The 23023-nt window shown below is 41.2% G+C and overlaps 1 protein-coding gene across 1 annotated transcript; it reads left to right on the top strand.

The window, feature by feature from the left end:
- Window positions 1–1799: 1799 nt before the first annotated feature.
- Window positions 1800–4299, top strand: LOC148026782 (Sec14p-like phosphatidylinositol transfer family protein). The gene is made up of 7 exons (XM_087691298.1): window positions 1800–2059; window positions 2320–2441; window positions 2526–2678; window positions 2898–3044; window positions 3408–3560; window positions 3640–3762; window positions 3885–4299. Exons 1-7 carry the CDS (start codon window positions 1939–1941, stop codon window positions 3978–3980), a joined length of 915 nt encoding a protein of 304 aa, XP_087547424.1. The 5' UTR covers window positions 1800–1938; the 3' UTR covers window positions 3981–4299.
- Window positions 4300–23023: the final 18724 nt, after the last annotated feature.

Here is a 23023-nt window from a genome sequence, read left to right on the forward strand (position 1 = left end):
ATCAGATGCAATTACCCTATCGTGGGATGATTTTATCTCTTAGCTTGGACCTCATACTTATGTTTGTCAAGGTGATTGTTAGTGGCATTTATATGCTTTTGGGCCATGTATTGATCTTTGCTTAGTGGATTATATATCAGGCAATTCTCTTCATTTACCCTTGAGACGTACCCTATGCATAACATCTATGCCTATTGCACATATGGTTACTGATACACTACAATTGTGATAGTCTTCGTACCAATTGTTCATAGCTTCTTCCTTCTTGGTTGCTCATAGTTGGTTGTTGGCATATTACATCAGCTTGTCATTTTAATTTTATGCACTCTATTTGAGGGAAATCACTTGGACTTAATAGTTACTTGCTTACAGTTTATGGATAGTTCATTCCTTTGATAATATCTCTTGTCTCTCGCTTGATATAGAATTTATAGGGTATAAGAGTAGCTCATTTTTCCCTTCTATGTACTTGGTTGCTCTCATTATGGCTGGTGGTTCTTGCAATAGTGCTATATTCAATATTGAGAAACTAGATGGGACCAACTATAACTATTGGAAGACCTAGATATAACAAGTTTTAGTGCAAAAATAGCAAGTTAGACCACTCAAAAATAGGGGTGCCAATCCTAAAAACATTACAGCTAAGGATTGGGATGGATTGGATGAGATTTGGATATAGATTAAGATTCTTTATGACAAGGGGGCCATTGGGAGAGTATAGAGGGCCACAACACTATTGGGCCCATTTACCCAAGGGGTGATGTAAATATCTTCATATTTAATATATTTGCATTAAAAAAAAAGAACTTCCAAATTATATACAATTAGCTTAAGCACTTGTTATAATCATTCAGTTATATCCTGGAGGGGGTTTTCTAAGACGAATTGCCAAAGTTTTCACATTGAAGACTCAAAACTATTTTAGGATATGTGTAAGGGTTTTCACTTGTTTCTTAAAGCTTTTCAATTGAAGCACACTCCATGGTGTATTCTCAAGTGGAAACCATCACCTCTTTTTCTCTCTCCATCAATAAAAGAGCTAAATTTAATGGATGAAAAGTATTTGTTATCAAATTTAGAACGTGGAACTTCCTTCTAAATGAGAATCCCCTACTTGCGTGAAAACTCTCTCACCTTGGGCACATGCACCTCCTCATGCAAGCTTCTAGCACAAAAAAGTTGATGTGGTAGTAGGTCCCACCTTGCTCCTATGAGATTCCTTGTCAGAATGCCTTTTCGGGGCAATAGGTTACACCTTGCTCCTATGAGATTCGTTTATCAGAATGCCTTTTCGTGCTTGACTGAAGTCATCATCATGTATCAAGCAACAACAAAGCAAGGTTCAACAAGTAGTTGTGCAACCAATCTCCGTCTTCCATGTCCCTCTCTTTGATGCAATTGAAATGTCCATAGTAATCTAGTAGAGTGTGTGCCCAAAACCTTGATAGATTTATGGGATAATCTGGCACACTTTAGGCAAACATGTGCACGAGATCTAGATAGGCTCTGGCTCTGAATTGAAAGCCTGATGGACCTCATCATGTGCCGTGGCTGTGTGTGAAACCCTCACAAGAACAAGTGTAATATCTTAAAGTCTTTTTTTTATAGTGTGATGTAGTTTTTAGGTGCCAGACCTCCCATTAGGGCGAGGTGACAGACTTGGTAGTTTTTAGGTGACAGACGTCCCATAAGGGTGAGGGGTTCGAACACAGCCGGAATGCACGCATAGAGGTAAACCAGCAACTTGCAAGCCCTTCAGGTAGTTGTGAATATCTCGAAAAGACTTTTTGTGTGTCGGATCGGATCTAGAAGAACATTGGCAGCTCCCTCGAACTCTTATCCACCAGAAACCTCTTTAGGTTCGGTTTTTCGTTACTTTCTTCACGTTTCTCTCTTGTTCTCTTCTTCCTCTCGCTCGTCGTATGTATCATCCTCGTCATGGCCTGCTCGTCATGGAAGCCGTTCGCTGCAGCTATGGCGCCTTCGACTCCTTCCTTCCCTTCTCGATCAGAGAATCTATCCTTAGGCGCGGCTTTCAGCAGCAGTGCCTTCCTCGCAGGTTCAATCTGCTCTGAAGCCTTTTTAATAGCAGATTATGTATTTTACCTTTTCAAGCACTTAAGGAATTGTCTCAGCAATCTTGTTAACTTGATCATGTGCTTTACCGGTCAGTGTACCGTAGCAATCGGTGATCCCTTTCCATTTTATCTGTTCGAGCTCCACTGCTATGTCTCTGTTTCTCAGAATTCAGTTAACTAGATCGTGCGTTTTCTCGGTTTGTATATCATCGCAATCCGTATTCCCTTTCCATACGCATAGGTAGGAGAGGAGGTCTGCAAAGACAAAGCTACCAGGTCTCCGACAAAGGGAGAGGCGTCGCTGTAGCAGCGCAGAAATTGCAGAGTCTAGAGCTTGTAATAGATTCTACAGAACAAGTCAAGGTGAGTTGAGAAGCAGCTTGCCGGATCACAGAATGGATGCGCTTTTCTGCGGTGTGTTTGATCCTTTTCCCTCTTTAATGGCAGCTTGTACAGGATGTCAAGTCACGACTTGAGGCTATGCATCCGGACCTTCTTGTAGGAAAAAACGGTAGAGATGATGAAGAGCTTTTGTTATGGTTCCTGAAAGACAGAAAGTTTAATGTGGATGCAGCGGTAGGAAAACTCGTCAAAGCGCTCGTATCCTAACCCTGGCAGCCAGGGCCTTCTACATGGATAGAGGAACCGGGCCATAAATTGTCTCATAAATGTCCGTACAAATTTATTACATCTAATTAGGAAAATCTTTGTTAAAGCCACTGCCTTGAGCAAGAATGGCTATGGCTCGAAAATGTTTGTGCTGAAAGGGCCACACTGCTCAGATGAACTGATTTGACACCCTTTACAAATAAGTGCTAGACATGGCGACGAGACTTTGGAGTTGATAAGCTGTCAGAAGAGTCTATAACCAACATTGCTGCTACTGGGAAAGCATATCTTCATACCAGCCCTGATATTGAAGGAAGGCCTGTAGTGGTTGTCGTAGCTGCCAATCATGTTCCTGCTGTGAGTCTTCATATACTTTCACATTTGCCTTAAAAATGCTTCTTATGCATCTAACAGAAAACCTGTAGGTTAAGATCATTGTCCGTGGTGAAATGTTTATTTGGTTTTAGCTGAGTCGTCGATATTGTTAGAGCTCTATTGAGAAACAGATAACCGGTATTTAGAGTCTTCCAAACGGAAAGAAAGACACAAGTCAGTTAGAAAAAGATGAAGCTTTCTTCAGCTTGTGTACACCAGCATGTTGTTGATAGTCAGCATTCTATGTTAAGAATCTGTTTATTTTCTATTGAGATTCAGTGCCAGTTTCATTGGCATTGCTTTTTCAGGACGCAAGAATGATCTGTATTTCAACTGCTATTTCAGAGGGATGATCTGATTGAAAGTGAAAAGCTTTGCATCTATCTCATTGAGAAGGCTCTAAGCCAGCTACCTCCTGATAAAGAGAGGATTCTTGGTATTTTTGATCTAAGGGGATTCACCTCAAAGAATGGAGACTTGAAGTTTGTTAGGTTCCTGGTAAGCTTGATTGTTTTACTTGCTTTGGCTAAAATTATGGATGGGGGCAACAAATTCACATTTTTCAAATCCATTGTAGGTTGATGTATTCTTCAATTACTATCCCAAGAGATTAGACCAAGTTTTGTTTGTGGATGCTCCATTCATTTTCCAACCAGGTTGGAACATAGTTAAACCATGGTTGAAATCCTATGCTAGTCTGGTGAGTTGCTTCTCTTCTAAGGAACAATCTTGTTGTGTTTTAAGAGTGAAGTCTTGGTAACAGTCTTAGTTTCTTTTCATACTTCTTTTCAGTATCTAAGGTCAGTTCTTTTGTCCTTGAAGGTGAGGTTTTGTACAGCTGAAGTGGTTCAGAGAGAGTATTTCACACCTGAGACGGTGCCCTCGGGCTTCAGGATTGCCAAGACTGCAGAGCCTTGATTAAGGCTAAATTCAAAAGAGTATGTTCTAGTTCTTCGTCGGAAGAGTTGAAGACGTGAGAGAGAGTCAGGCAAGCTGCACAGAAGCTTCAACCTGTTAAGTTGGCAGGCTATTTTACTGTTTCTTATGTGGAGCAAGGATGAATTTCATTCTTTATTGTTCTTCATGAATAATTGCGATGACGTTCTTCTTTAACTGTTGTGTGGATCGCTGCGGCCATTTTTTGTGCAGTGCGTGCCTCACTGCAGCCATTTTTCCTTGAGGTAGCTGTAATTATTCAAGACACATTGGGTTTTTTGAAACATCGATTTTCATTGAACTGCTTGTGCATTTCAAATAGTCTATGGGCAGTTGACATCAGATAGTCTATGGGCAGTTGACATCAGAAGGTGCTCATCTTGCAACATCACATTAGGACCTGTTTACTATACGTGTAACTTGAACGTTTGCTACTCGCCGACAGCACGATGGTAATTGCAAGCGGTGTGTAGGACAAGACGTTATGAAGTTGTGTCAATAGTAAGGTTTGGAGTTGGGTTTATTAGTGTACTCTAGGGCTGGTAACACTGGTTTCTCTACTCCAGAGGATCTTATTACGGTTTGCAACTCATGCCTCTTTGTATAAGTTTCATTGTTATGTCTTTGTGGATTGTGCGTATCTTTCTTCAATATTGCATTCTTTTTTAAAAATCTAATTGTGCTTAATTTATATTAAAAGGAAAAGGTAATTATAACGAAAAGGGGCATTGCCCATATGCTAGGTAAAAAGGGACCATCCATTAGAGAGGGAATGGGGACAAGTGAGTTATTGGGCATGAAGGATAGACAACATGGTTTTCACACTTATTGCAAAAGGGCTAGTATTAGGTAAGTTGGAGCTCAAACAACTGAGATCAGCCAAGTCAGAAGAGGTTGCATCTCCTTTCTAGATGATTTAAAACTAGTAGGCTTCACGGCGTGCCTATTGAAGGCTTTTTTTTAAAAATGGGCCACCATTTTCCTTATTTCTAGTGGAGCTTCTTGTTCTTCCTGCCTTTTTGTTTCTTCTATCCAATTTCCAAGTTCTCTAGCTATCACTTTTGGGGGTAAACCGTTGAAGAAGACATCTTTCATTTGAGAGAGTACAATATATATTTCACAAACTTTTTGATTGAGAATTGATTTCTTTTGCTCTTTGTCAAGGTTGTTGATTGAACAAATGATTTCCATTTTGGCTTCCATCCTCATGATTGTCCCAACATGTCATAGCACTAAGTGAGATTGACCTAATTAAAATGTGTCCCCTTTGAACATAGTTGCATTCTTTTTTAATTAGAGGTTCCATAGGACAATTCCCCTCGCATAGATCCAAATTGTAGAGGATAACCCATTGGCTTCCTCCAACAAAATATGCTTCCATTTGAATTGATATGGGGTGTAGATGTTTGATAGCTTTGTTTAACCATTGCAAGCAAATCTTGTTAGTAGAGCAACTCATAAAGAGGTGAGAGAGAGTTTCAAGTTTCTTTCCACAATGAAGACACATTCCTGTGCCAACCCCAATACTCCTTGCTTTTGTTAGGTCCATACTTTTATTGAGAATGAGCCACAATAGGTAGGAGGTTTTTGGTTGTAGAGTAAAAGACCAAATTTGAGTAAACTTAAATACCCATTGAGCTTTAGACAGAAAATTTCCCACCTGTTGAGTTTTTGGAAAATTTGAGCATTGGAAGGGGGGAAGTTAGGCATGGGAAAGAGTTGAGCTTGCATCTTCCAACAAAAAACATTAGCATAAATTGTACATTAAGCTAAATAAACAAGGGATTACTATCATTCCAACTCGATCTTCTTTTTGTAATGAATTTAATATCCATCCTATTAAGCTTGAAGAACTTTGAGGATGCTCCACCCAAAGATAGTTGCTATAGAGGGCCTCTAATTGCTACAGGTTGGACTTTGGAGAATGCCATGTAGGAGAGTTTGAGGTCATTCCACTTATTCATATTGCTTTGTATCTTGTCCATGACCCATTACCATGTTTGTTTCATGGTGACACCAAACTCCATGGAGATCCCCAAGAGTCAAAAGATGGGGCCTTCTTTGATGGACTAGCCTCTAAGAGTCTTCAGGAGGGTTTTGATCCATGATTTGGAGTGGTTTAATACCTTCAGTTTACTCAGGAGTTCAATACCATCAATACTTCATTTTTGTTGATCCTCTACTAGCCACCCAAGACCATCAACTGTGATAGCAAAAAGAAGAGGAGCAATAGGGCACCCTTGATTGATCTTCTAAGAGGGAATGGGGGAGTGAGATTCCCATTGATTGCTATCCAAATAGAGGTGTTCCCAAAGAGGAAAGAGAAAAATTTTATGAATCTTCTACCAAGCTCCTTGTCCAAGGACTGGAGAATAAAATCCCACTCCAGCCTATCATAGGCATTGTCAAAATCAATTTTCATAAAAACAGTCTTGGTTATGCTTCTGAGCATAGTCTAGCCCTTCCCAAAGGTTAATAATAGCATCTAGAATGTATCTACCCTCCTTTATAAACCGTTTCTTCTCCTTTCCAATCCATTTGTCCAAGTGAGCGTTGAGTCTTCTACCAGTATTTTTACAAAAATTTTATACGATGTGTTCAAACATCTAATTGGTCTCCAATTTCATAGATATTCTTTCTCCTCCTTATGTATAAATTTGACTAACTCCTTGCAGATGTCAAGAAGGGGTTGGATAAGTATGTCCTTGAAGGTTTGGAAAATTTCAATGGGTAAGCCTTTAGGACCAGGTGATTTGCCCTTATCCAAGGACTTGATTGAGTCCCTAATTTCAATATCTAGTAAATCAATGATGGGCTAGTTTCTATAACACTACTTTCTTTCTATACCTATATACTTTAGCCTTGACCTTGGTTTGCTGGAGTGTTAGGGGGTTGACCACACTAAAAATGTTAAAGAAGTGCTCATGGACAATTGCTAAGTTCTCATCCTATGATCGGGCTAGAGTCCTGTTCCCTTTTCTAAGGAAAGGGATATGTCCTTTACTTTGTTTTTGCTTGACCATCCTAAAGTTTTCCTTAGAATGTCTATTTGCCTTACCAGACCACCAGCTTTTGAAAAATATTTGAGGGTTCTCTACCTCAATTACTTTTTCCCTCTGGAGCTTTTCCTAGAGATGTATTTCTCCTAGATCAATCCTAGCTTCTAGCTAGATAACCTCTTGATAGGTTTGAGCTCTTCTCTTTTTCTTTGTATATATTAGCATCTACTTGGCTTTCCTTAGGAACTCCTGAAAGTCGTTAATGGTTGTGATGTCCAAGCTTGTGAAGGGTTCCTTGTTGAGGGAAAATGTTGATCCTAGATTGGAGCAATGGATTTCGATACATATTGAAATTCAAAAAGGGCTAGGTTTGCATGGAACCAATTGGCTCTTACTATGGGATTATGTGTTTGCCTTAATGTAGTGAGGATGGGCTTATGGTTTGAGTGTGATTGTTTGGAGGACCTTTTGACAACAATCTAAGTAGTTGCATAATACCTTGGTTGAGATGTAGCACTGATTGAATCTGGCTTTACATAAATGCAAATGTTTTTGATTATTGGCCCTTGTAACTGCATAAGGAAAGGAATTTATGAAAGCATGGTAGCCTTTCAAGCTACTCCATTCCTCTAGTTATTGTCCCCCAAAGGCCACTCCTCTACCCTCAAAGTGATCGTTGAGAGACTCTATCATATTGAAGTGTTTTGTCAATGTGATAGGGCAGTCAATTGTTTTGGGAGATTTGAGAATTTGGAGCGTGCCTATGCTAAGCCAGTGGCATAGACTGAAACCACCACAATTTCTTCTTCCAACTTGAGTAGTGCAACAATCCACTTGTGATTTAGGTCTTTAAGAATTTTATATTTTAGGCTGTTAAGCTTGTTATAGATCCCAATCATGCTCCTTGACTACCCCTCTTATGTTCAGTGTGCACCTACAAGTGGCCTTTGGAGATAGATAGGAGATTTCTCCATAGGGGGTCCCACTAGGTCTTCACTTCTTGTATGTAGAGGAAGTCTGGGAAAATTACTTCCTGCTTTAACCAATTACGTACAACTGTTGCTCTTAGAGGGTATGTCAACCATTTTGAGTTGTATGAGAGTATTTTTAAGGGTTTGTTCATCAATTTTTGCTATGTTTACACACATTTCCTTTACCTCTGGAACCCTTTCCTAAACTAATCGGGCTAGCTAGGCCACTATCTACTACAATAGTCTTTTGTTGACCCCCATGACATTGGTGGGCAATGGGGGTGAAAGCGGTCTATGACTCACATAAAGCGGTAGTCTTTACACACACACACACATAAGCAGAGACCTCACTCCCTCGCTCAACACCAGATTGGCCCTGAAGATCGGCTCCCCTCTCGGTATTTCTTTATCAATTAAAAGATGAAAAATTACAAAAAATGATAATGTTCCAAAATACATAACCTGTGAACAGTTGGTTTTCATCTCTTCTGAGTAAATCCCAGCTGCATAAGAACAGTACAACATGTCCAGATCAACATCCCTTTTAGGAAAGCATTTTCTGTGACCAAAACTCAATGATTCCTGTGCAGAATTGTAGTCTGCAGATCTCTGAATTCACTATTCTTACTATCCCGCATGTCTAGAATTCACTGTTCTTACTGTTTAGCATGTCCTAAATTCACTGTTCTTAATGTCCAGCATGTCCAAAGATCATTGTTCTTACTGTCTAGCATGTGCATAATTCACTGCTCTTACTGTCCAGCACACTGTTCTTACTGTCCAACATGTGCAGAATTCACTGTTCTTATTGTTTAGCATGTGACCAAAACTCAATGATTTGTGTGTAGAATTATAGTCATGAATTCACTGTTCTTACTTTCTAACATGTCAAGAATTCACTGTTCTTATTGTCCAACATGTTCTGAATTCACTATCCTGATTGTCCAGCATGTCTAGAGTTCACTGTTCTTACTGTCCAGCATATGCAAAATTCACTGTTCTTACTGTTCAACATGTCTAGAGTTCACTGTTCTTACTATCCAACATGTGTGGAATTCACTGTTCTTACTGTTCAGCATGTGACCAAAACTCAATGATTCGTGTGCAAAATTATAGTTTGCAGGTCTCTAAATTCACTGTTCTTACTGTCCAGCATGTCCTGCATTTTTTATGACGAATACTCAATGATTCATGTGTAGAATTTCAGAGAAAACACAGAACTGTACCTTCAATGGAATCAACCCATCATGGGAAGCATTTCCTCTGAGAATAGAGAGAGAGTTGATTAGAGGGAGCAAGCTCTACCTCTGTACTTGAGTCAAAGATGTAGAAGTACTCTCCATGACTGATTTTCTTACAGCAATCTGCCCTCAGCTCCTCAAAACTTCATTCTCCCATCTGTCCCTTATGCCTATTACGTTTTTTTTAATGCTCTCTCTCTCTCTCTCTCTCTCTCTCTCTCTCTCTCTCTCTCTCTCTCTCTCTCTCTCTCTCTCTCTCGCTCGGAAATTTGTGCCATATGGCATACATGTAACAATTTTCCCGTTTAAACCTTATAGTCTAAAATTCTCCATGATCGGTGCAAAATTTGACCTCGGCACAGACTAGAGAATTAATAGTTGTGCAAAAATGAAGATAACGACGTGAACAGATTCAGGGGTCCAAAAAATAGTAACTCCTTAAATTTTAGGGATGGTGATCCCTGCATTCCTCAAGCTGTTCTGAGCAACTTTTATCATTGTGACCACATCAAAAAGTGTAATGTGGCTCAGTTACGGTGACTTTTATTCTGTGAGCATTCTCACACGTGTATCTTCTATCTTGGCCAGGCTCACTGTCCTGTACCATCTCCAGTGGCTAAGTACACAGTCCCAAACCATTGGCATTCTATTCTTCAGTGCTCATTCAATATGGAACCAGTCCTAAGGCTCAGACAAACCATTAGTCCAATTTGTCCCAATGGCTACCTCTTCTGGCCATGCAAAGATCCCAACTTATTCCAAGAGAACTCTGGGGGTAAGAAGCAACAGCAACAAAAGAAAAGAAAAATAAAATATTTATATAAGTAAATAAGAAAAGTAACTGTAAAAAGTATCACAACCTGGTGACATATCCCCCTCTTGAAAGAAGCAAGCGACCTTGATTGCATGCCACACATGCTAACTGATGACACTGGGCGATAACAAGATTCTCCATGTTATTAGTGCCATCACATGTATCACTTGCTTACAGATGACACAGGGGGATGGTAGGAGTTTCCCCACTACCATTTGTGTCATTGCAAGTCCAAGTCTCACATAGGTGGAGGATTACATCCTGTATCCAACTATGATTACTAGGAGCCTTTCTAATAGACATGTTTCTGGATGCAACACAGGGCGATAACACGTATGCGTGAACTATTAGTGTCAAAAAATGCATATTCATTCAACTGAAGTGTAACAAATACAACTTCAAAGCACTGAGATTTCATTCAATGATACACATGTTAATGCTAAATGTAAACCATACATTGTGCATTATTCAATGAGATGCAATATTCAACTGTACAATAGAGAATGTACATTACTTCAAAAAGCATTCTAAGTCACTGTAGATTCAAGTAAGAAAGCTTCTCGGTAAAGTTGCAATAACTAAGGCGAATCTGCCAATTCAGGCTCTTCCATCCATTTGGCATCCATTGGTGAATAGTTCTTGAACTTCACCAAAAATCTTCTTATAACTCTACCTTTCACTTTCCTATCCTTATGTGCCAGGATCTGCTCAGGAACTAGAATCTCATCTAATTTCTCTACTTGAGGCTGTTCCTCTTGAACCATATCTTCTGGCACTTCACTAATAAAAGGCCTCAATAGGCTCACATGGAATGAATTATGAATTTTCCAATTCTCTGGCAATTTCAACCTATATGCTACGTCATTGATCTTCTTTGAGGCTTGAAAAGGGCCATAGTAACACATACTCAACTTTGGAAACAAACGTTCCTTGCCCTTCTGTTTTCTCAAACATGCCTTTTCAAAACGCAATAAGACCCAATCATCCTTTTTGAATAAGAGCTCCCGACGATGAATATCAGCAGCTCCTTTTTGTTTAGCTTGTGACTTTTCTAGGGCATACTTGACCTTTTATATGCTTCTTCCCAATCTTTTACATAACGATCTACTTCAAAGATGTTATTTTTTGTCTGCAAAATGGGAGGAAATTTCTTTCCACCTTCCACAATCTCAAAAGGTGCTTTGCTAGTAGATGAGTGCACTGTATTATTGTATGCATACTCAACCAATGGCAAGTAGTGTTCCCAAGAAGTCTTATGATCTGAAACATAACACTATAGTAGATTTAAAATAGTCAAATTTGCTTCTTCAAGCTGTCCATCAGTTTGTGGATGGAAAGAAGATGAAAATTTCAGCATAGTGCCCATGTTTTCAAACAATGCTTTCCAAAACAAGCTAGTCATTCTTGGGTCTCTATCACTCACAATTGACCGTGGCATTCCATGGTACTTGAAGATATTTTGGATAAATATATTTACCATGTGTTCTGACTTAATCTTTTTTCTTACAGGAATGAAATGTGCATGTTTGCTGAATTTGCAAATGATAGTCCATATTCCATCATTCCTTGAAGAAGTTCTTGGAAGATAAAAAATGAAATCCATGGCAATACTTTCCCATGGCCTTTCTGGAATAGGCAGTGGTTGCAATAACCCTGGTGCCTTTTGTCTATCAAATTTGACCTTTTGGCATACAAGGCAAGATCTGACAAATGCATCAACATTAGATCTCATGGCTGGCCAACTCTCTCTCTCTCTCTCTCTCTCTCTCTCTCTCTCTCTCTCTTTTGGGAATTTGTGCCACATGGCATACATGTAACAATTTTCCCGTTTAAACCTTCTGGTCTAAAATTCTCCATGATCGGTGCAAAATTTGACTCGGCACAACCTAGAGAATTAATCGTCGTGCAAAAATGAAGATAATGACGCGAATAGATTCAAGGGTCCAAAAATAGTAACTTCCTAAATTTTAGGGATGGTGACTCCTGCATTCCTCAAGTTGTTATGAGCAACTTTTATCATTGTGACCACATCAAAAAGTGTAATGTGGCTTAGTTACAGTGACTTTTATTCCGTGAGCATTCTCACATGTGCATCTTCTGTCTTGGCTTGCACCATCTCCAGTGGCTAAGCACAGAGTCCCAAACCATTGGCATCAAAAAGTGTAATGTGGCTCATTGTCTTGCACCATCTCCAGTGGCTAAGCACACAGTCCCAAACCATTGGCATTCTATTCTTCACTGCCCATTCAATATGGAACTAGTCCTAAGGCTCAGACAAACCATTAGTCCAATTTGTCCCAATGGCTACCTCTTCTGGCCATGCAAAGATCCCAGCTGATTCCAAGAGAACTCTGGGGGTAAGAAGCAACATCAACAAAAGAAAAAAAAAATAAAATATTTATATAATTAAATAAGAAAAGCAAATGTAAAAAGTATCACCATTGGGTGACAGGGGGTGTACTTGAAGCGGGATCAAAGTACTTACTCACCCCCACTGATCAACCTTGGCCTAAGGAAGAGGTTCCTCTTCATCTTGAGTCTTGTCCATAGTATTTGAATTGTCAACATCCTCATCTACTGCTTGTTGAGATCATAATCATTGATTTACTTTTCAAAACCATCTTCATCCATTTGAGCATCCTCAAAGGATTGCGTGCAATTGATAAACTCATCTTCTTGTATCTCTTGTAATTCTCTATCCAATGAAGGTTGTTTGCCTTCCTCCTTAGAATTAGTAGGAGTGTCTTGAATATTAATCAAGAGGGATGCATATCAATTCCCATTCTTGCTCTTAGATGCGTTTTGTTTCTTGTTGGAGGCCCCTTTAGTTCCCCTATTGTGACTTTTTTTTTCAGTTTATTGCTAACATCAAGCTTTGCTAAGAGCTATGGATGCCATCTAGGGTTTATATATGTATGTGGATGTTGACCAAAAACTTTACCTAAGGTTGAAGCAATCGCTCCTAAGAAGTGATAGTAGGGATCGGGAAGCTCAAGGAACTCTACCCAAATAGGGATCTTGGCTAGCTTGGGCCCATGAGAGGTGAAGTCAAGGGACCATTTGAATAATGCTAATGGGAAATTTTTGAGCATCTATTGACCATAGGGCAATGTATTGATGGCCATATCTTTATCCCCAAACAGAAAGAGAAAGCAATTGTTAGGCAAGTACCTCGTCAATTGTACAAAAATCCCTAATTGATGCCAATTATCCTTAATCTAGGCACGAAGGACTTCTGTGGGAGCAATTAAGGCTCTTGGTATTCATGAAAATTTTTAGCTAAACTATCATCTTGACTAGGAGTCGCTTCTAGATACATAGGTGTTTTTTGAAATTCTCCCTCAGTCTGTGTAGCATTGCCACTTGAAGTCCCTCCAAGAGGGCCATGATGATAATTGACCAAGAGTCACTTCTAGATATGGAGGTATTTTTTGAAATTCTCCATCTATGTAGCATTGCCACTCGAAGTCCCTCCCAGAGGACCATACTGATCCTTGACTTTTTCGAGTCTTGCTTGACTTTCTATGCAGTCTTCCTCCAACTGCAGTGCTTTCAGATGCCACTTCTTGATGTGGTCCATGCATGCTAGCTTTGGATGTTGTGAGTAAGGTTATATTATAATTAAAAGAGAGAGATGGACAAAAGGCACAAGCACTAAGGGTAGTAGACATGCTCCTTGTCATTCCATTTCTTCAACACACACTAAAGTCAACTGTGTGTACTACACACAAAATATCAACAGACCTAGATCTAATCATGGTTAAGTCAATGTGAATTAACCTTATTCAACTAAGGTAGAAAACTCTGAGCTTGAATCTCAACACTCCCCCTCAAGCTCAAGTGGGGTACTTCACTCCAAGTAGCTCTCTAAAGTGCACAAACTTATCTTTACCCAATGACTTGGTAAAGATATTTGCAACTTGGTCTTCTGTCCTCACATGGACCAAATAGATGTCACCTGCAATCACTTTTTCTCTGATAAAGTGATAGTGTACCTCAATGTGCTTAGCCCTAGCATGATAGATAGGATTACTGGTTAGGAGCACACTACTCGTTGTCACAATAGAGTGTGACAGGCCTGACCTTTTGCATGCCCAAATCATCAAGAAGCTTCATGAGCCATGCTGCCTCACATGCAACTAATGCAACACCTCTATACTCTGCCTTAGTACTAGAGAGTGCAACGTAGGTTGCTTCTTACTGCTCCAACTGACCATACTACTACCAAGGGAAAATGCATATCCACTAGTAGATCTCCTGTCATAGGTACTTCCTGCCCAGTCAGCATCTATATATCTTGTAAGCTCCAAAGGCTTACCATGCTCATAGAGTAGACCATAATCTGATGTAGCATTCACATATCTCAAGATCCTCCTCACTGCATCCAAGTGCAGCTTCATAGGCTTCTACATGAATTGGCTAATCAGTCCAATTGAATAGCTAAGATCCGGTCTAGTAATGGTAAGGTAAATCAGGCTACCCACCATTTGTCTATACATAGTGACATTCTCAATCTCATGTCCAACATCTGCAAGTAGCTTAACATTTTGCTCCAATGGAGTGCTCAATGCTTTGCAATCCAACATACCATACTTGGTCAACATGTTTTGTGCATACTTCTTTTGCAACAACCAAGTACCATGAGGTGTAAAGACAACCTCAATCCCAAGGAAATACTTCAATTCTCCCAAATCTTTGACCTAAAATTTAGCATGTAACATTTCCTTGATCTCTCCAATTCCTGTGACATCATCACCTGTAATGATCAAGTCATCCACATAGATGACTAATATCACATAACCAACCCTTGTCTTCTTTGTGAATAGGCTATGATTAGCCTTGCCCATAGTGATATGAAGTTTTTGTAAGCATGCACTTATCTTAGCATTCCAAGCTCTAGGTGCTTGCTTTAGCCCATATAATACTTTCTTCAATCTACACACATATGTAGGAAAATCCGGATGTACATAGCCCTCGGGCTGATCGATGTATACTTCCTCAACCAAATCACCATTGAGAAAAGCATTCTTCACATCCATGTAATACATATTCCATCCTCTAGATGCTGCCAAAGCAATCACTATCCTCACAGTTGCCATTTTAGCAACGGGGTTGAATGTTTCCTCATAATCAAGACCATATTGTTGTGCATACCCTTTTGCCACAAGTCTTGCATTGTATCTTTCCAATGTGCCATCTAATTTGCACTTCACTTTGTATACCCATTTGCAACCAATAGCCATTTTGCCTTTAGGCAAATCAACCAAATCCCAAGTGTCATTTTCAACCAATGCTGAATATTCCTCATCCATTGCCTTACACCAATGATCATCCATAATAGCTTCAAAAAACTTTGTGGGTTCCTTGGAGCTAGTGACTTTTGCCATATATGCATAGTGCCTCATTGTGTAACCACTGTATGTAAGCCTATCCATAGGCTTTCTAAAATTTTCTGATCTCCTCAACTACGGTGCAGTATGAGGCTTTCCTCTCTCATGAGGTGGTACGTATCTATGTCTCACACTAGGAGTCACAACTGACAGAATACCAAACTCACTTACCAAGTTGTCAGTGCCAGGTGAATCATAACCACAAGTGAGTGGCCCTATAACATCATCAAGTTTTCCTTTGCCTTTATCCACATTTCTCCCCCTTCTTGACATACCCATGTCAGTGGACAAAGATGCTGAAGTCCTCAATCTACCTGTCCAAGGACTAACGGATGTAGTAGCATCTTTAGAAGGCCGAGAAATTTCTGCACTTTCATTTGTACCTACATGTACGTAGTCTCATGACAACCATCATCATCATCATTCAACAAAGTGATCTTCTTCTCATGCCATGATTTTAGCTCATCAAATACTACATCTATTGAGATTAATGTCTCATGAGTAGAAGGGTTGTAGCATTTGTACGCTTTCCTATCTTGTGCATACCCAATAAAGATGGCCTTTTCTACCTTTGGATCAAGCTTCTTCCTCTTTTCATCTGGAGCATGTACATATGACAAGCATCCAAAGACCTTAAGATGGCTAATGTCTGGCTTTATCCCATAAAGCCTCTCATGAGGAGTCACCTCATGTATACCCACTTTTGGTGTACGATTCATGACGTACACTATTGTAGTCATTATAGCCTCTGCCCAATATGCATTTGGTAGGCTCTTCTCATTCAACATGGCTCTAGTCAATTCCATGATCACCCTGTTTTTCCTTTCTACCAAACCATTTTGTTGTGGTGTGTACTTGCATGTCAATTGCCTTTTAATCCCATAAGCTGCCAAGAAGTGATCAAAGTCCTTAGAGACATATTCTCCACCACTATCAGATCTCAAGCATGAGATGTAGCAAGCCGATTCTTTCTCCACATGTCTGCTCTTGAAGTCCTGAAAAGCATCCATGACATCACTCTTATGCTTCAGCACATACAACCATGTGTACCTACTATAGTCATCTATGAATGACACATAGTAATGTGATCCCCCAAGAGATGCATTCTGTGAGGGTCCCCATGCATCAGAATGTACAAGCTATAACGATCTAGTAGTAGTGCTTACATGCCTTATAAATGGAAGCCTTGATTGCTTTTCAAATTGAAAAGACTGACATACATGTCCCAATTCCACATGCTTGAATTTAGGGAGTCCAAGTACAACTGCATAGTCTTCAGCTTTTGAACATTTTGTTGGGGGTAAAGGTGCCTCTGCCTAGCCGCCCGTGTATTACTACACTGACAGTCACCGCCACTGCACACTGTAGGTGGTGGGCGCCCGTCACCGTCACTTTATTCTTTATTCTTTTAGTGACAGTTTGAATAAAGGAAGGCCCAGTCACACATTGTGACTGTTGGAGTTCCCATTTCTAGTCTCTCACTTTCTTGCTCTTGCTCTCCCGCCATAGCTCTTGAGTCCAACCTTCGATCCATTGCTCCCTTTCAACTGGTATCAGAGCTTTGCTTTCTGACTCTTGAGCTTGGTTTGTGGCATTCTCAGCATCCCATCGACTCCCTACTTGCATTGGGTCTCCTTCTTGGTAGCCATATCTGACTCCTTCGAGCTCCCGTCACTCCCCGGCTTCCCGAGCATCTTCTCGGCATTGTTGGGCACCTTCAGGGCATTACATCCGAGGTATTTGATATTTTCTTCAGGGTTTACTTCAGTTCTCAGGTCTCATAGGCTATAAACAAGATTGGGGCAGCCACCATTGAAGCTCCCTTGCTTCATATCTCACTTGCCTTTGAACAAGACTTGCTGGAGCTTGTTTGAGGCCTTCCTTGGCTTTAACCGGACCCCTCCGAAGCTTGGCCACCATTTTTTGCTACCCCAGGACTAGCATTTACAGGTGGCGGAATCACGCAGCCCTCCCATATGTGTCTTCAGCATTGATAGTCACAACAGCAGCTCTCCCCCTCCATTGGCACTTGGAAAGGCTCCATTTCGGGCATATGAACATGCTTTGATGCTTGGTTTTGATGGTTGATGTGTTGGCATAGCATTTCGACTGATTTAACATTGTTTTGGGACTGTCATAACAGTCCACAAGCAGTTTATGACAGTGTTACACTGACATTTGATGCTATAGCTTGTTTGGCATTGTCATTTGATGCCCGGTTGGTCCCATTTGATGCTCGGATGTTAGGGGAATGTATGCCTATTGTTTGGCAACCATTTGGAGCTGATTTTGGTGCTGAAATTCTCAGTTTTGAATAGTAAATCAATGCTGTACACAGTTGGGCTGAAGTCATTTTACTCATGTATACTTATACCTATACTTTTCGAGCTATGTTTTAGGCATATATGGTGATGTATTGACACTTGGGGCTCAATATAGAGCTTGGTTTTGATTCGGGATCATTGGTTGAGCTTGAGCTCGCTTTGAAAAGCATTTGGATGCTCCGTCTTGGATGTACTTATGGCATGTATGTTGCTTATGTCTGACCGGTCTTGACATGCTTGGCCTATGCCATTACTACATGCTAGTTACATTGTTTGGAGCCTATTGCTACTGGAGCTCAGTCTTGGCTTGACCTTGGATTCTCAAAACTTGAGCTATTTATTGGCTTGCCAGAGTTGTATCTTGGGATGTACTTGATGTCTTACATGCTTATGGATGCTACATACAGATGCTCTACTGCCTACATGTTCGGGATGTACTATTGATGTATTGTCTTGGACTTATGTTATTGGCACTATGTCTTGCCTTGGCTTGAGCTCTTGAGCTCGTACATACGGCTTTTGTGCCAGTGGGAACATTCTTGAATGCTTATCAGACATTGAGCAAGTGGTACTTTTATGCATTGAGCCGTTACATGCTATTGAGCAGTTTACAGACACTTGAGACTTTGGGACTTCTTATCTTTTGGGATGATACAGTATATGTCTTGGTTCAATGTATGCTTATGAGCTAAGTCTTAGTTTTGGATCCGTATCTTTGTGAACTGATACCTACTTGCGTCAAGTTTTGGTAGTGGCAGGAACACTTTGTCCCGTTGCCTGGGGGGTGTGCCTATTCACTGGCAGATGTTTGTATGACATACTTGGGTGTTGGATTCATGATTATCGACCGTCATATGCTTATGCTATGCCTGCATGATGCCGGCTTTGGTCTTGGCAGTATCTGCTTGCCTTGGGATCCGATTTTGGCACTGTTAGCTCTCTTTTACTGAAATCTGAAATTTATTACAACAAACATATATGTATGGATTGACATGGATTTTTCATGCTGAAACACTCTGAAATGATGTACTTTCACTAGTACTTGGTGGACAACAGCTTTGGTTCCACTTTCTTCGCCATTTTTCCTCGATTTTGGTGATTTTTTGGTCATTTTCTACTGTAAACAGCAAGCAGTTTTGAACTGTCTACAGTCTTCCAGCCTGCATTATGGCGAGTTTGTCCACTGATCATGCTATTTTCAACATCAATAAGCTTGATGGTACGAATTACTCTTATTGGAAGAGCCAGATTTGGCAGGTGTTGGTGCAGAAATCGTAGATCAAACCTTTGAGGTTAAGATGGCATCCGCCTACAACTATGCCAGATGAGAAATGGCTTGAGCTTGATGAGTTATGCAAGTCCACTATTGTATTTTCTCTCACAGAACAGATTCACTATAATGTCTTTGAGGAAGAACAGAGTGCATGGCAGTTGTGGGAAAAGATAAAAATCTCTATGACAAGAAAAGTCCAGCGAGTTAGATGTATTGGCTAAAGCAGCTTATGGATCTGCGCATGAAGGAGAATGTGACTATGTCTGCTCACTTGAGCCAGTTCCATGCTATACTCAAGAACTTGACTTCGCAGGACATCACTTTTGCATAGGATGTCACTCCTCTTTTCTTGCTTGGTACTCTTAATGAGTCATGGGATGTATTCAGCACTGCATTATGTGCCTCTACTACTACCTTGAAATTATCTGATGTTGAGAGTGCTCTTCTGCAAGAAGAGGTTAACCGTAAGAATTTGGATGCCTCTCTTGTGTCTCATGCTATGACAGTTAGAGGCAGGAATGATGGATATGAAAAGCATGGTAGTGGTAGTGGCCATGGACGGGATTCTCAGAAATCTCGGTCCAAGTCTTGTGGGAAGTCACATAGCAAATCCCGTGGCAGGAATGCAGATGTTACTTGTCACCATTGTGGGAAAAAGGGCCATATTAGGCCACAATGCCATGAATGCGCAATGAAAGGCGCAAAGATAAGGGGAAAGACAAAGTGCAAGATAAGTCTTCTGATTGCAGCATAGTACCTGCAAAGTCCCGTGTTAAAATTGAAGAGATCAATGTTACGTAGCTTGAGAATGTTGATGATGATGATTATATCCTAGCAGCTTCTTCTAGTGCTTTGCAAATGACAGATATACACTCTATGTATGCACAGTGTTGGCTCTTGGAGTCAAGTGCGTCCTTTCATGTGACACCTTGCCGAGAGTGGTTTCATTCATACAGTACTGTTTCGGGTTCTGTGCGCTTGGGTGATGACAGCTCTCTTGATATTGTGGGCATTGGTGATGTTAGGCTGTAGTTTCCTTATGGCAGTAGTTTTGTTATGCAGGATGTATGTCATGTACTTGCTTTTGATACGCAGTCTCATGTCAGTTGGACAGCTTGATGATGCAGGATATCGTGTATGTTTTGGAAACTTTGCATGGAAGATCAGTCGTGGTAGACTTGTGATTGTGAGAGGTGCCAAGGCTGGCTGTCTCTACCCCTTGATTGTATCAGCTTCTTCCCTTGATCATGTTTTGTCTGTGGGTTCTATCCCACATGTATCTCTTTGGCATGCCTGTTTGGGCCATATGTCTTTGAAGGAAATGAAAATGCTTTTTGGTTTGCAGTACTTACTGTCCCTTGATTATGCATGTTTTGATTCATGTGAGCATTGTCTTTATGGCAGGCAGACTAGGTCTACGCATAAAAAGTCTTGTAGGCCACGCATGAGTGAGCCCTTGGCATTGGTACATTCGGATGTCTGTGGGCCCATGCCTTGTTAGTCTATGGGTGGTGCAAAGTATTTTGTTACGTTCATAGATGATTTTTCACGAAAAGTTTGGGCTTATCCCATTAAGTTGAAATTCGATGTCTTGGCTGTGTTTTAGAGATGGCTTGCATTGGTTGAGAACCAGTTTGGATATAGGCTAAAATGCCTAAGGACAGATAATGGGAGTGAGTATGTCTCATGTGCTTTTGAGCAGTTATGTGATGAGAGGGGTATTAAGCATCAGTTGACTGCCCCCTACACTCCCCCCCCCAGAATGGTTTGGCTGAGCGGATGAATAGAACCATCCAAGAGTATGTATGCAGTATGCTTAGCCATGTAGGCCTACCACAGAGCTTTTGGGCTGAGGCAGTTAGTACAGCTGTGCATGTCATAAACAGATCACCCTCTAGTGGTTTGGATTTCCAGTTTGCAGAGGAGGTATGGACTGGAAAACCTCCCTCTTATGCGCATCTCCGTGTCTTTGGATGTGAGGCATTTTGCCATGTGCCCAGGGACAAGAGAAGTAAGCTGGATCCCAAGAGTGTCAAATGCATTTTCCTTGGTTATGGGGATGTAGGCGAGATGGGTTACCGTCTCTGGGATCCGCATGCGCGGAAAGTCATATGCAGTCATGATATAGTCTTCCATGAAGACAAAATGCATAGGTAGCCTGAGAGAGTTGTTGAGATCCGTAGGGTCATATTTCAGGAGGAGCCGAGAGCTCCCGCACAGCCAGTTGGACAACCTACAGCTGAGCAGATGCTCATGGTCAGGGTGTTGGACAGGCAGCTGGGCAGGCAGCAGAGCCTGCCGTGAGACAGTCTACTAGAGACAGACGTCCACATGATAGATTTCAGCCCTCAATGCATTATGTCTTGGTTACAGATGCAGGAGAGCCTTTCACCTATGATGAGGCTATGCGCAGGGGTGATAGTCACTCCTGGGAGAGAGGGCTATGCAGTCTGAGATAGACTCCCTGCATAAGAATGATACTTAGGATTTGGTTTCCTTGCCTACGGGCAAGAAGGCTTTGCCATGCAAGTGGGTGTACAAGCTAAAAAGTACCCTTGGACACCCCAAGCCGGCATACAAGGCTAGATTGGTAGCAAAAGGTTTTAAGCAGGAGCATGGTGTGAACTTTGACGATGTCTTTTCTCCTGTGGTTAAGATGACCATCCTGCGCTTAGTCTTGGCTTTGGTTGCTCAGCTTGACTTGGATTTATACCAGATGGATGTCAAGACGGCTTTCTTACATGGGGACTTGGATGATGATATTTATATGGAGTAGCCTAAGGGCTTTACAGAACCTGGCAGGGAGCACCTAGTGTGCAAATTGAAGAAAAGTATTTATGGCTTGAAACAGGCACCTAGAGAATGGTATCATAAGTTTGATGCCTTTATGCAGTCACAGGGCTACAACAGGAGTGCTATGGATCCGTGTCTTTACACGAAGAAAGCCCGTGATGGTTCTTTATTGATTTTGGTCCTCTATGTGGATGATATGCTGATAGCAGGGAAAGCTCATGATGAGCTAGATGCTCTTAAGGCTCAGCTCAAGAAGAGCTTTGAGATGAAAGATGTGGGACAGGCCACTCATATACTTGGTATGCGCATTAGACGCGACAGGCATCAAGGACTCCTCTACTTGTCACAGAGGGAGTACATTCATAAAGTCCTTGAGCGCTTCCGCATGCAAGGCGTAAAGCCTATTGGTTGTCCATTGCCTTCTTATGTGAAGGTATCACAGGCTGATTGTCTGCAGAGACATAAGAGCAGAAGGCCAAGATGGCCAAGATTCCCTATGCATTTGCAGTGGACAGTCTTATGTATACCATGATAGCCACTCGTCCAGATATTGCCTTTGTAGTTGGTGTTGTGGCACGCTATATGGCTACACTTGGCAAGAAGCATTGGGATGCCGTGAAGGGTATCATGAGGTACCTGAAGGGCACTACAGATATGTACCTATGCTATGGCAGCCAGGATACAGGAGTCGTGGGGTACACTGACTCTGATTATGCAGGACATGCAGATAGTAGGAAGTCCACTTTTGGCTATGTATTCACCTATGTTGGAGGTGCTGTTTCTTGGATGTCCAGGGTGCAGAAATGCACGGCCCTTTCTACTATAGAGGCCGAGTATGTTGCAGCCATTGAGGCTTGCAAGGAGGCCATTTGGTTGGGTCGTTTAGTTGCTAACCTTGGTATTGATACTATCCCTACACTGCATTCAGATTCTATAAGTGCTATTCAGTTGGCCAAGAATCCGGTCTTCCATGCGAAGACGAAACACATTGAGGTGAGATATCACTTCATACGTGGGGTCGTTGAGGACAAGTCTGTTGATCTTGTCAAGATCTTGACTGACCAGAATCCTATAGATCTGCTCACGAAAAGCCTCTCTACAAAGCGCTTTGCCTTCCTCAAGAGGTTGATGGGTGTGGGATGAGATGACATCTTTCCTCATCTTGTTGTACATGTGTACATGTTGTACTGTCTTTTTTCTTTTTCTTTTCACTCCTCACT

This window comes from Lygodium microphyllum, chromosome 13 (genome assembly GCF_053477565.2).
Source record: "Lygodium microphyllum isolate KBCC chromosome 13, Lygodium_microphyllum_v1.1.10, whole genome shotgun sequence".
Taxonomy (NCBI): domain Eukaryota; kingdom Viridiplantae; phylum Streptophyta; class Polypodiopsida; order Schizaeales; family Lygodiaceae; genus Lygodium; species Lygodium microphyllum.

Excerpts from the sequence above, each read along its gene's own strand:
- LOC148026782 (XM_087691298.1), top strand. The coding sequence starts at position 1,939 with ATGGCCTGCTCGTCATGGAAGCCGTTCGCTGCAGCTATGGCGCCTTCG. Across the intron at positions 2,060-2,319 it reads CAGCAGTGCCTTCCTCGCAG|GTAGGAGAGGAGGTCTGCAA; the intron begins GTTCAATCTGCT and ends CCATACGCATAG. Across the intron at positions 3,561-3,639 it reads TGAAGTTTGTTAGGTTCCTG|GTTGATGTATTCTTCAATTA; the intron begins GTAAGCTTGATT and ends AATCCATTGTAG.